This window comes from Mustela erminea, chromosome 3, assembly GCF_009829155.1.
Source record: "Mustela erminea isolate mMusErm1 chromosome 3, mMusErm1.Pri, whole genome shotgun sequence".
In the NCBI taxonomy this organism is placed as follows: Eukaryota; Metazoa; Chordata; class Mammalia; order Carnivora; family Mustelidae; genus Mustela; species Mustela erminea.
Window position 1 is genome coordinate 92,389,984 of NC_045616.1, and position 12,871 is coordinate 92,402,854.

At 54.5% G+C, this 12,871-nt stretch overlaps 1 protein-coding gene across 1 annotated transcript in view; it reads right to left on the minus strand.

Annotated features, from left to right (window-relative positions):
• TCF7 (transcription factor 7) overlaps positions 1-1,722 on the minus strand; it is a 33,055-nt gene extending 31,333 nt beyond the window's left edge. Inside the window, 3 exon segments of the mRNA XM_032336721.1 lie at positions 396-520; positions 1,026-1,092; positions 1,258-1,722. Of these exon segments, the coding sequence (XP_032192612.1) occupies positions 396-520; positions 1,026-1,092; positions 1,258-1,509 (444 nt within the window). The 5' untranslated portion in view covers positions 1,510-1,722.
• Positions 1,723-12,871: the final 11,149 nt, after the last annotated feature.

Here is a 12,871-nt window from a genome sequence, read left to right on the forward strand (position 1 = left end):
AGGCTGGGGGAGTAGGCAAACTGCTAACTCCACAGCTAAGATCACCCTACCAACACTACCCTCGGGAAGGGAGGGGATGGTGTCAGCTCAAAAATTCTGGGAAAAGACTCTACCCTGGCATTACCTAGCACCAGGACAAGGGCCTGCACCTGCTTGTGAGCAACTTAGGAAGACAAAAGCCAACAGCTGGAGAGAAGAGGGTGCCTAGGGTGGTCTCTCTCCTTCCTTCAGCAAAGTTCTCCTGGTTCAGATCCCACTGGGTATGTATGGGAAAAGGCACCAAAACAGTTCTCATCTATCTTGTTCTAGGCAGAAGTCACTTGTTGCCCATGTCCCACATACCTGGTCAAGGAGGTAACAGGCACAAGGCCTGCCCGGCTGCTGGGGCCACTTACCAGCGGGGGCTGCGGCTGGGGGTGCTGCCCTGCTCCCGAGGGGGGAGGGTAGTGCATGAGCAGATTGAAGGCGGAGTAGACGGTGTCTTTGTACATGCCGCTGGCGCACTCCGGGGCCTTCAGGCCTGGAAAAACCACAGCTGGGTCAGACGTGCCCGACTGGGTGGCTCGGGCTGGAAGCACTCTGCTCGCCAGAGAAAGAACTGCCGAGGGGTCCCGCTCACGTGTGTGACCGGAGAAGGCACGGGCCCCAGGTGCCTCCGTTCGGACGAAGGACCACGAGTTCAGGCCTCCCCTTGGGCGGCCCCTACTTGACCCCCAGCTCGCCCTCTGGCCAAGGAACCTGGGCCAACGCTTTCTCCTGAAGGCTGGGGATTAGGCAGTCACCTGGGCAGGAGGGGAGGAGGAGATGGCGGGGGTCTGTTTACTCCTATAAAGGTCAGGGCACCGGAAGTGACTCGAGCCCAGCGGCGCCCGGGAAACCCGCCCCCAACTCCCCCCGCCCTGGCTTTGCCGCCTCCTTGATCTGCCGTGGGGGGTGGCCCTCCGGTGCCCCCAACCCCGTCCTCGGAGGCCCCCCTGTCCCACCCGGACCCTTAGCGGGTGGAGGGGAGGCGGGCCGAAACTCACCGTCCTCCAGAGACTCTGGAAGTTTGTCGGGGAAAAGTCTCTGCGAAGCGTGCTCCCGTCCGAGCGCCTGCGGGGAGATCCAGAGGGACCGTGAAGGGCGCCGAGCTCGCGGCCCGGGGCAGGAGGGGTCTGAGGGATGGGTACCCGGGGGGCCCGGGAGGGCGGGGCGGGGCCGGCCGGGCGCGGGGAACGGCGGGCGCGGGAGAGGCGCGGGGCACGGGCCGGCGCTCACCTCACCCCCGACCTCCGCCTCGTCGCGGGCCCCGGTGCCGGCCCCCGGGACCCCCGCGCCGCCCGCCGCGCCCTCGGACTCATTGACCAACGACGACTTGAGCTCGGCCAGGTCGCGCTCGGGGCCCGCGGCGCTGTCGCGACTCTTGTCGTCCTGCTCCTCGCCCTCGTCCTGGAAGGCCAGCAGTTCGTCAGGCGCGCCCAGGTCGTCGCCCCCGCCCGCGCCGCCCCCGCCGGAGTCCAGCTGCGGCATGGTGCGCTCCGCCCGCCGGGGAGCGGGGCGCGGGGCGCGGGAGTTCGGGGCGCGGAACCGGCCCGGCAGGCGGCGAGCCCGGAGTCCGGACCTCCGAGCCCGAAGCACGGCGGGCGGAGCGCGGGCTGACTCCGCCTGGGCGGGCTGCGGGCGCGGGGCGCGGGCGCCAGGCTGAGCGGCTCCTGGAGCTGGCGGGTCCGAACATCAAAGGCGCCGCGGGCCCAGTGCGGGGGGCGGGGCGGGAACGCCGGGGGCGGGTCCTATGGGTGGGCGGGGGCCAAAGTCGCCCCGCCCAGCCCCTCCTCTCCCGGGAGAGGCTGGGACGCGAGCAGCGCGCACGATCTTAAAGGGCTCGCTCTCCCCGGCGTCACTCTGGCGTCCGGACCTTTCTTCCGAAATGTGGGAACTCTAAAGGAGACTCCTCACCCAGCTTCCTCACCTACAATAAGGGATTCCCGCTCTGCACCCAGGTTTCTCCCCCACGTGCCGAGGGACCGGATCCCCTAGGCCCTGCAGCGGGAGCTGGAACGCAAGCCAAGGTGTAATTGCGTCGGTGAACCGGCCGGTGCGTCCAGGGCTTGAAACGGGGCTTCCTGGAGGTGGGAGGCTGTTCGAGACTGCGCGAACCCCGGCTTTCAGGGTTAGGATTCCTCAAATTCCCGTTCTCTGTCCTGTTCTCCAACCCTAGGCCGGTCTGGGACCTCCTTCCAGGCAGCCCAGATACAACCCGAACACGAGCATATTCCCCTCGCACATTTATGGAATGCCTGTTGCATGCGGGGCTCGTGCACCACATATGTGACGTGCCTCTCAGCCCTGTGGCATCTCTGAGGCGCGAACAGAGCCAAGAGAACAAGGAGGAAGGATCCCCCAAACCCCGTGAGGATCCTTCAGCCACCCACCCTCTCCTTCCCTCCCTCCCTCCCAACTCAGTTCTAAGCCTAGAACCTGGGGCCCAGGGATGCGAGGCTTTGGGCGGACACGTGGGCCGCGGGATTCCGACGAGGTGTGGATCATCAGAAGCAAGTCAACACGGGGAGTCGCATTCCCATGGAGCCAATGGACTCGGAGCCTGACGCCCGCGGACTCTCGCAAGATCCAGGTTGCGGGCTCCATTAGGGTCAGAGGAGAGCGGGAACATGCGCCAGCTTCCGTCATGTCTACAATGCACCCGGGGTCGTGTCCACGCAGGCCTCCACAGCACGCTTGGCCTCGGCTCCACCAGTGTATCTGCGAAAGACACACGTCCTTTAGAGTCGCGGTGCAGTGAACCGCAGCCCCGCAGCTGGTTTCTGAGTTGGGTTCAGTGTAGACTTCCCCATCTCTCCTTAGAGCACAGGGACAGAGGGTATTTGAGAAGGAGGGTGTCTTGGACGCCTCTCCTGCTCGGAGACCCACGGGACCCCTGGCAGCGGCGCAAAGCCGGGCCGGAAGAGGGCCGCACCGCCCCTCCCGGTCCGGGCCCAGCCTGGCTGGCTGCGGATCAAAGAACCAGGGCCGTCCTTCTCGGAGTTCAGATCCTATCTGCGGCCGCTCAGCGGGGCGGCTGGGCCTCCTACTGCATGGCTGGAGTGCCCACTTTTCCTCCCTTCCGGGGGCTGGGGGTGGGGATTCCTAGTGCTCAGTTCGGCGATGGAGATGTGGAGAAAAGCCTGCCCATTAGGTTCCCCTAGTTTCCTTTTCTGGGTGTGAGCTTGCTGCTGAGTCTCACTTTGTCCCCACTGGGGATCCCCAACAAATCTTAGCCTGGTAGAGAGGGGAAAAGGCATAGGAGGAGGGGCTCATGCCCTCCCCCTCAGCCCTTGAGGTTGTAAGATCTAACTGGGCACGAGCCTCCTCTGGGGAAGCTGAATAGGAAGATGGATCTGCCTAACTCAAAGGATTTGGGTGACCCTGCTAAACTGGGGTCCCTTTCAGGGTGACCCCAGCTTAGCAGGAGCCTCCTCCAGGACAAAGGTCCCCAGACCCATGAGTGGACACAGGACAGTGGCAGCCCACGGAGAGAGGAGAGAAGTCAGGGCAACAGTGAGGTGGTTTGTTCTTCTCAATAAGGCTGAATTTTTTCAGCTTAAAGTATTAGCGTTTAATCAGAGATTATGGATTTTCTGCTTTATTGGGGTAAAAACAGCCTTTCTTTACTAAAATAAAGGTGGAGATTGATTTTTTAAAACGTCCTTATTTGGCAGAAGAAAACCTTGTCTCTCTCCCACCCCAAAATCTCTTTGAACATTTTATAGGGTTGTGGAATCCCAAAGTCTGGGAACTACTACCCTACAGGATCGTGTCCTACTGGGTGGAAACAGGGGAGGAGGCAGGTGAGCAGGGAGAATAAGGGTGTGAGGAAGGAGAGGTAAGGGAGGGAGAAACAAGCTGAGTATCAGATATCTATAGCCACACTGAAATCAGCTTGAATGTCTACTAGGGAGAATCACCTATGTACCTAACCCAGGGATCAGGCTGTGGAGAGAGGGGAGGCAGTGGTGGAGTTCCTGTTCTCCAGAAGGCATTGTCTGTTTGAGAAGCTGAGAAATTATGAGAGCCAAGTTTGTCGGTTATTAGTCTATGCAGACCATGGGCAGAAGGAGCTCAGAAGGAGATATGGTGGAATCAATGTGGCTGGAGTGACAGATGGGCTTCCTGGAGGAGGCAGACTTCATCTGGACGTGGAAGGCTCTGTAAAGTTTGGCGAGATACAGAGGAAAAAGAGCTCAGGCTTGTCTACCAAAGGCAGGCGTGGCCCAGCAGCAGCATTCCATCATGACCTCTAAAATTCCAGAAGGGGGGTTCTTACCTGCTTTGTGGTCTCTGCAGACAAATAGTGACAAATGAGCTGTGACTAATAGAGTCCTGACTTTCCGAGTGGCTCATGTTGCTTGGAGGGACCACCAGGAGGATTGGGGAATCTCTCTGGTTGGTTTGTGTAGGGTAGCTCAAGCTCTTTGCTACATAGGAGGACCCAGAGCCTCTCCCTGTAGTCAGACCTCGGTCTGTGCCATCTCTGGGCCCACCCTAAAGAGGTAGACTGGTGCTCTGGGTACCAACTCAGATCCCATACAGTCACAATGGCCCTGGGGTTCCCCCACAGGGTGGTGAGTGGGATCTACTGTGACTGCCCCTCCAGATGTGACCCGGCAGTTTCAGGTTGAGGGCCAGAAAATTCTGCAGGGAGGCCCAGGAGTCTTCTGCACCCATGAAGTTCAGGTCAGAGCTAAAGATTTTTTTTTTTTTTTGGAAGATTTGTTTATTTGAGAGAGAGTGGGTGCACACACACGTGGGCACAGGCATGTGCAAGTGGGAGGAGGGGCAGAGGGAGAGAATCTTCGAACAGCCTCCCCGCCTAGTGTGGAGCCAGTCAGGACCTCCTGATTCCTGGGGCTCAACCTCATGACGCATGAGATCACGACCTGAGCTAAAACCAAGAGCTGGACCCTTAACCGACTGAATCACCCAGGTGCCCCCAGGGCTGACGAGTTAATGAGGCTTCATCTTCCTGCACGTGAGCCACCAGCAGACATGTGGTGTCCTTCAAGTCTGGACATGGGACAAAGACAGAGCTCACAGGGGTGAAGGGTCTGACCAAGGATTGAGCTCCGGCCTTGGATTTAGGCAGACGTATCTGAGTTTGTATCGCTGCCCTACCATTTGCTAGCTGGGGAATTTCAGACAAACCACCCACCCTCTCTGAGCCTCACCTTTCTCCTGGGTAAAGTGAGTATCACTCCCCAAGGCTGCCTGGCACTGCGGGAGTGATCTGGAGAGGATTTCCATATCCTAGGAAAGAGTTTAGCTCAAGGCCTGGCACATTCCAAGCTCTCTAATAAATGGGTAGTCTTGAGCTGGTTTTCGGAAGTTGTTAGGCTAATTGGCTCTTCATGTAACGTCATGTAAGTCATCTAAGTGTTCTCATGGCCTGGGCCCACCTCTTCACAGCTAAGGCTGAAAATGTACTTTTCCTTTCCTTTTCTTTCAAGTTCCTTCACATGAAAGGCCTGTGTGAGCTCTCTGAACTTTTCGAATGGGGAGACCCTTGAAATGTGGCATTTCCAGAAAACAACTCAAAGGAGCCCCAGATGGGTTTGGTCAATTACAACGGGGAGAGGTAGGGAGCGGCGGCATCTCTTCCTGCCCGCCAGCCTACCTGGCATCCTGTCGGGACACGCCGAGCACAGCCTGGAGGCCTGGCTGCCTGCTCTGGGCAGGAACACTTCCCGTGTGAGCCTTCTCTCTCAGGGCAGAGCCTGGTCACACATCCTAGAGGCAGTCTGTGGTTTGTTACTAGAAACACACTGGAAACTGTGTCGTTTCACTGTATGCTCGTGTGTGTGTGTGTGTGTGTGTGTGTGTGTGTGTGTGTGTTTGCTTGTAGGTGGCTGTGGCCTACAGAATGGCAGACACACAATCCTTGTGATGTGACTGCTCTAGGTTGGGTACCAGGTAGCTGCCTTCAAAATGAGGCAAAGGAGAGGGCGGGCCTTGCTGGCTCAGTTGGTGGAGTGTGCAACTTTTGATCTTGGGATCTTGAGTTCAAGCCCCATATTGGATGTAGAGATTACTTAGATAAACAGGTATTTTTAAAAAATAAAATAAAATGAAGCAAGAAGGGTTTGGGTTCATTTCTTCTTTCTTTATAATCTTCTGCGGGTTCTCCCTTCACCCTATACCCCAGACTTTATGCGATAACCAAGAATTGCTCTTAAAATAAAAATTCAATGATGACGCCAGGCTTCGGCTCAGGTGGTGATCCCAGGGTCCAGGGATCGAGTCCCACATTGAGCTCCCTGCTCTGAGGAGAGCCTACTTCCCCCTCTGCTTCTGCCTCTCTCTCCTTCCGTTTCTCATGAATAAATAAATAAAATCTTTTTAAAAATATAAATAAAAATTTAATGATAAAGCTAGATGTTAACTATTTCTTTTAAGATTTTATTTGTGTATTTGACAGAGAGAGATCACAAGTAGGCAGAGAGGCAGGGAGAGGGGGAAGCAGGCTCCCCGCTGAGCAGAGAGCCCAATGCAGGGCTTGATCCCAGGACACTGAGATAATGAATGACCTGAACTGAAGGCAGAAGCTTAACCCATTGAGCCACCCAGGTACCCCTAGATGTTAGTTATTCCTGATGAAAGCCCAAGGTTGGCTTGCATGACAGTGGTGGGGGAGGCTACAAAGAACTGCTCCTCAGCTTCAGAGGGCTTGTTAGGACAGTTTCCCATGGACTGATTTCCCCACATCGTGCTCACCACAGTGTCCGGTGAATGGGGCTGGGATTCGCTCACCAGAAATCACCCAGGGTTTCCACAGGAAGGGGTCTGGACTCAGAGACCGACGTGTCAGCAGCATAGGCAGGGTGTGAGTGGCCATCGTGTGCCATGCACCGTGCCATCAGAGTGCGTTGGGTTCCAAAGAGCTTGGGAGTGGGAGGCCTGTTTCCTGGTCCCTGCACTAGCCCTTGACCCCGCTGTGTGAGCTCAGGTAAGTCCTCTGCCTCCTCGGGGCTCAGGGCTCCTTACCTAGTCCCAGGATATAGTGAGGAGCCCACAACAATGAGACTAGAGGGGAGACAAGAAGCAATCACAACTGCAACAGTAAGTGAGGGACACAGACCCAGGGTCCATGTGGGAGTTGCCTGCTGCTTCACAGAGGAATGTGCCTGTGTTTGGTTTGTGGGAGCAGCCCCAGACACGTTGATAGAGAAATATCTTCCCAGGAAGATACTGCTAGATATCTAATTTTGACACAGGGTTGAAAGGGCTTTGCTCCTTATTACCAGGGCCTGTAATACAGCCGGCAATGTGCAGTGATGAGAAATTTTAAAAAATTATTTATTTATTTGTCAGAGAGAGAGAGAGGGAGAGTACAAGCAGGGGGAAGGGGAAAGGGAGAAGCAGGCTCCTCGCTGAGCAAGGAGCTGGACACAGGACTCAATTGCAGGAACCTGGGATCATGACCTGAGCTGAAGGCAGAGGCTTAACAGACTGAGCCACCCAAGCGCCCCTTGCTCAGAAGTTTTTAGACTGAATGGATAGATGGATGAATCATTCACAGCAGTGATCACTTAAAAACTGGGGAGGAAGTACTTGGCCTAATACCTGCTTTCAAGGAACTCTCATGGGACACATCAGGACTTTCCAGGAGCCAGGAGTTCAGCAACACGGCTGTTGTGTATATGCATGGTACACAACCCAGCAGTCAAGGAGGGCTTCTTGGAGGAAAGATGTCAGCCTAGGAGGCACGTTGGATTAAAGAGAACACGGCTGGGATGCCTACCTGGCTCAGTTGGAGAGTGTGACTCTTGATCTGAGGATTGTGAATTCAAGCCTCATGCTGGGTGTAGAGCCTACTTTAAAAAAAAAAAAAAAAAAAAAAAAAGAGCTTTGATCATGTGGAGCAGTAGCCGTACTCTGGGTTATGGTGGGCTTTGACCCCATAGGGTCTCTGGGGCTTAGGTGAGCCAAATCCTGGGGGAGAGTTTGGCCATCTATATTGAGCGTTGCACAGAATGGTACACCTTCCTATCTCAGATCCACGAGTATCCCTACCCCCACCACCTGGGACAATTCCTCTCCTCCCTACACACTGGCTATTCCTGTTGTCCCCTCTCCTAGCTGACTCCTGGGTGCATAATCTACCATCTGCCACTCAGGAAGTGTTCCCTTTTATTCCTAGCAGGTAGCATGTTGCAAGAAGGACCAGTGGGACATGGTGGGCATGGAGCTCTTGAGGAGAATCTGCACCAGACTCTATAGTCATGGCTGTTCTCCATGTGCACAGCTGGTAAAAACTCTGAGAAGCTCTGCACCAGAGGTGTCCTGTCTAGCCTTCTTCAGCCAAGTGTCTCCCAAACTTATAGGACAATAAAACTCTTTTTCCATGTATGATTATCCAAAGAACAGAATTCTTCTGGAAAGTCCTTTGGGGAATGCTGGTATTCCCGCTTTCAGAAGTCAGGGAGGGGCATCCTTATCCAAAACCTACTCCAGTTTGTGTCCCTGATAGGGAGGAAATTAGCAATAGTTGAACCCCAAATTGGTCATCAAAGTTCTAACCAGGCTTCACTCCTGTCCTACTGGGTTGTCATCTTGGTATCATGGACCCTTCATCTGTGCCCTTGCTGAATGCTAACATGGACCAAGCATACTGTGGTGCTTAATAAATGTCTGCTGCCCATGAGGTGGAGCTGTTGTGTATAGGTCCAACCCAACTTTGGTTCCTCAGTCTCTGGGGGGTGGGGGGATGGGGGGTTTGTAAGTTGGGAATTCTTACGGGACCTGGAATGCTTTGTTTTTCAGGGCTCATTTCTGGTCTCTCCCTCATATGGGACACTTTCGCACCTGCTCCTCTCTCCCTTCCAGATTCCCATGGCCTTTAGAATTGGAGTCATTCATCTTCTCCTGGGCTTCTGTTTCCTGTGAGCCAGTCTCCTGTTTCTCTGCTGCTATCCGCTTTGTCACCTGGCTGGGCTTGAGGCTCATAGCCTGCGTGGAAAGTGGGGCTTCTCCACCTACTCGTGGTGGGTGGGAAGTGGAGCCAGTCACTTCCCTCTTAGAGCCCTCGTTTGATCACCTGTCCAGTGGGGGTAATAATAACTCTTGTCTCAAACAGGCAGGAAGAAGGGATGCATTCTTGCTTGTGAAGTATTTAACACAGTGTAGTCCAGTGAAGAGTACGTGTTTGCTGATGGTGTCCAGTGTCGCTCACCATTACTACTCCCAGCCAGCCACGCTGGGCTCGCGACCAGGCCCCGAGAAGAGCCTGTCCCTGAGACCCTACAGTCCTGCTAATCATGGGCGGAACGTGGAACCCAGGTAAGGAAGGCAGTAGGAGCCCTGCCTTCTGAGACCAGCCCGAGGCTGCCAAGCATTCAGCCTGAGTGGAGGAGTCTCCTCCTGCCAAAAGATGGTCATCTCCAGATGTCTACAGGCTGGAGGGAGCCGCCTGGCCTGTGCGGCCTGAGGGCAGAGACAGGACTAATGGGAGGAAATTACATGGAGAGATTTCATCGCAGCTTGAGGAAACACGTCTACCAGTCAGAGCTGGCCAACCATGGCCTGCCCAGGCAGCCACCAGAGGCAGTGAGCTCCCCGTCACCAGAGATGTGCGAGCAGAGGCTGGGAGTTCCCAAGGGAGGGAAGATGCTGAGGAAGGTTTCCACCCTTGAGGCCCTTCTGAGGCTGTGGGCAGTCCCTGATACTTCCATTCAGCTCTGTTCCTCACTTGGCTTGGTGGAGTTCCCTGCAGGCATGAGAGCTCTAGCAGCCTCTGAGGTGAGTGGGAGAGTCAGGCTTGGACATCTCCTGCTCCAACCAGGGCCTGGAGGCTGGAGAGGAGTGCTGTTTTAAGAGGCTGCTTTCCAGGGAGATTAATGACCATGTTACCTTTTTGGGGAGGCAACTTAATGGGGTGGCCGGCAGCATGGAACCTGAGCCCAGTCTGTGCCCAGGCACTCCCTAGCCCAGGCCTGCTGGGACTGGGGACGACAGGGCTAGGCGATGGAAGACGGCTTGTTTTTAAATCAGCTTCCCCTCACTTGCTTCAACTTCTCAAAGTGCAGGCTGAAAGGAGAAAGCTGGGAAGAAGCAGGAGAGGAGAGAAACTGGGTTTCGATTTGGGCTCTCCACTAGCTAACTCTGTGACTCTGGGCAAGCCACTTAACCTCGCTTTTCTTCAGTCTTCTAATCTGTGAGATGGAATAATAATAATACCTATCTCTCTAGGTTCTTGGAAGAATTAAAAGAGTTATTGTTGGTAGAGTCCTTGAAATGGTTTGTGGTCCCTACTAAGTGCCATATAAATATTTGTTAAATAGGTAAAAATTAATTGAGCAGCTCATAGAAGCCTAGCCTAGTAAACATACAAGGGGTTTTACAATAATCATCTTGTTTGGTCTTTACAAAACCCTAATGAAGTTGAAAATCCTATTAGGGAAAATAAATCCGAGAAGGTCAAGTTCCTTGCCCAAGGTCACACAGCTAGTGAGAGGCAGAGCTAAGATTTAAAGTCAGGATGTTCTGTCTCTCGGACCTGGGCTCTCAACCACTCAGCCATGTTGCACCAGGAGTTCGCAGCCACTCTAATAAGGGGTGTAAAGTGCCCACAGGAGCAGGACAGCAGATCAGCCAGCAGGAGGGGGTCAGAGAAGGACCCTCCCTACTCCTTCTCAGGCCGGAAGTTCCCTCTCCTTGCTGCTGCCCCAGGGGAGATTTTTAGGACTAATTGGTGGTAACATCGCTAGGTGACTCGGATTACAAATTGCAGCCCTGCTTCCTCCAGCTGAGTAATCTCTGTTGTGGGGTTCAGGAAGCAGCTGGAGCTCTGAGCTGGTGGTGTGGGCTTTGGCAGTGACACTGCTGAGGGAGGTAGGCCGCTTGACGCAGCCTCTAGGAACAGGGACAAGAGCCCGGAGACCTGGGTTCCCTATACAGTCTCTCTGGGTGTGGGTGAGGCTGCGGTCCTGCGGTATCCTGCTCACTTCCATTCTCTCAGCTGTCTCAGCAGGACCCCTTACTCAGGACCCTGTCCCCTGGGCTGAGCCAGGGCCTGGCAGAGAGCAAATGTGCAATAAATATGTGTTCGACCCAAGAATGTCTCCAGATACTTGCACTGCCCTTTACTATTTACAAAAGCCTATCCTATCTAGTATCTCATCTGATCCTCACAACAGCCCTGAGAGGTCGGTCTCTTAACCCCATTTTACGGATGAGGAAACTGTGGCTCCCAGAGAGGAAATGACTCGCCCAAGGTCACAGAACTCAAACCCCGGTCTTGGTCTCAGAGCTCGAAATCCACTCTAGCTCTGCAGCCTGTGGAGATGTCCTCCCCTTCCTTGTGTGAGGACTGTGAGGGACAGATGGGAACCCTAGTTAGTGTTGGCTTCTTCAGAGGCTCCTCGGAAATGAGAGACGGGGTTACTGGCTCCCAGTATGTGGGGAGGGGGTGCTCAGGAAGCTAAGGGTCCTTGATTCATGTACCAAGTTTTCCTCTGCCTCTCCTGGGTCCCAAGACAGAGGTGGTGGGGGGGGGGGGTCCATGGCCTCAGGCTTTCTGTCCAGGAGATGGGTCAAAGTCACTGTCCCAAAGTGTGGCATCAGAGCTTTGTCTCATTAAGGGGGAACAGTGCTCTGTTTCTTGGAGACAGAGCCCCCTGGAAACCTTTTGGGATTCCTCTTGGGGCTGCTCTAGGACCTGGGGGTGCAAAGTCAGCTCTGCGGAGCCCGCCTCCTTTCTGCAAAGGTGAAAGTGCATCTCTTTAGCTTTGGGTCACTGGTGGGCCTCTGCTGACTGCTGTGGTTTTCCTTGTCAGTTTTGCTGTTTTTACTTTTTGTTCAATGCTCTATTAGTACTGACATCTTAAAGGGTTTCCCCTCTGGTCAAGCTTGGTCTTTGTTTTTATAATTTGAAAACTTCTTTCTTCTCCCTCTTTTCTTTCTCTTCTCAACCCATGATTTTGGAAGGTGCTGAAGCAGAAAGTAGGTGGAGGGTTGGTTTAAAAGCAACTTCTCCCTCCATCCTGCATCTGCCTGCCCCTGATCACAGCAAGTCTAAAGGCAAACCCCCGCCCCCCAACCCCACACCACACACACACTCTGGTAGACCTTGCTCTTGGAGCTGGGAATTCTTTTTCCTTTTCTGAGTGGGAGTTTTGGTGCCACTAGCCCCCTTTGTGCCCTGACCCATGCATTCTCTTTTTCTTCAATATTCTTTCCTCTCAGGGCTGTCCTCCCTGCTGGGGGAAGTTTCTGGCACAGCTGAGCCCATTGACCATAAGCACTTCTTGGGGTGTATAGTGCCCTGAGAAAGTGGGCATGTGGCAGAACCTGACAGAATGAGGGATAGGAAAAGACTTTCATGGGGCCCTTCTCATCCTGGTCCAGAATGGGACTAGACCTGTGAACAAAAACTCCTCTTCTGGCATTCACAGCCCCTCTGTTTTGGGTGGGGGTTTCTTTCTTTCTTTTTTTTTTTAAGCTTTTTTTTTTTTTTTAAGATTTTATTTATTTATTTGACAGACAGAGATCACAAGTAGGCAGAGAGGCAGGCAGAGAGAGAGAGAGAGAGGGAAGCAGGCTCCCCGCTGAGCAGAGAGCCTGATGCAGGGCTCCATCCCAGGACCCTGAGATCATGACCTGAGCCGAAGGCAGAGGCTTAACCCACTGAGCCACCCAGGTGCCCTTGGGTGGGGGTTTCTTTAGTAGCAGCACGCTGGGCCTGAGGCAGTGGATTTCCAGCCATAGTCCAGGGGCTGGGACAGACTTTCCATCCTGACTGAGGGGGCCAGTACTTGCCAGTTGGTTTCTGGGAGCCCAGGGCTGCAGACCTGAGGACCACCAGTCTATTGCTGACTTGGAGCCAGAGAAATGCTCCTTGTTT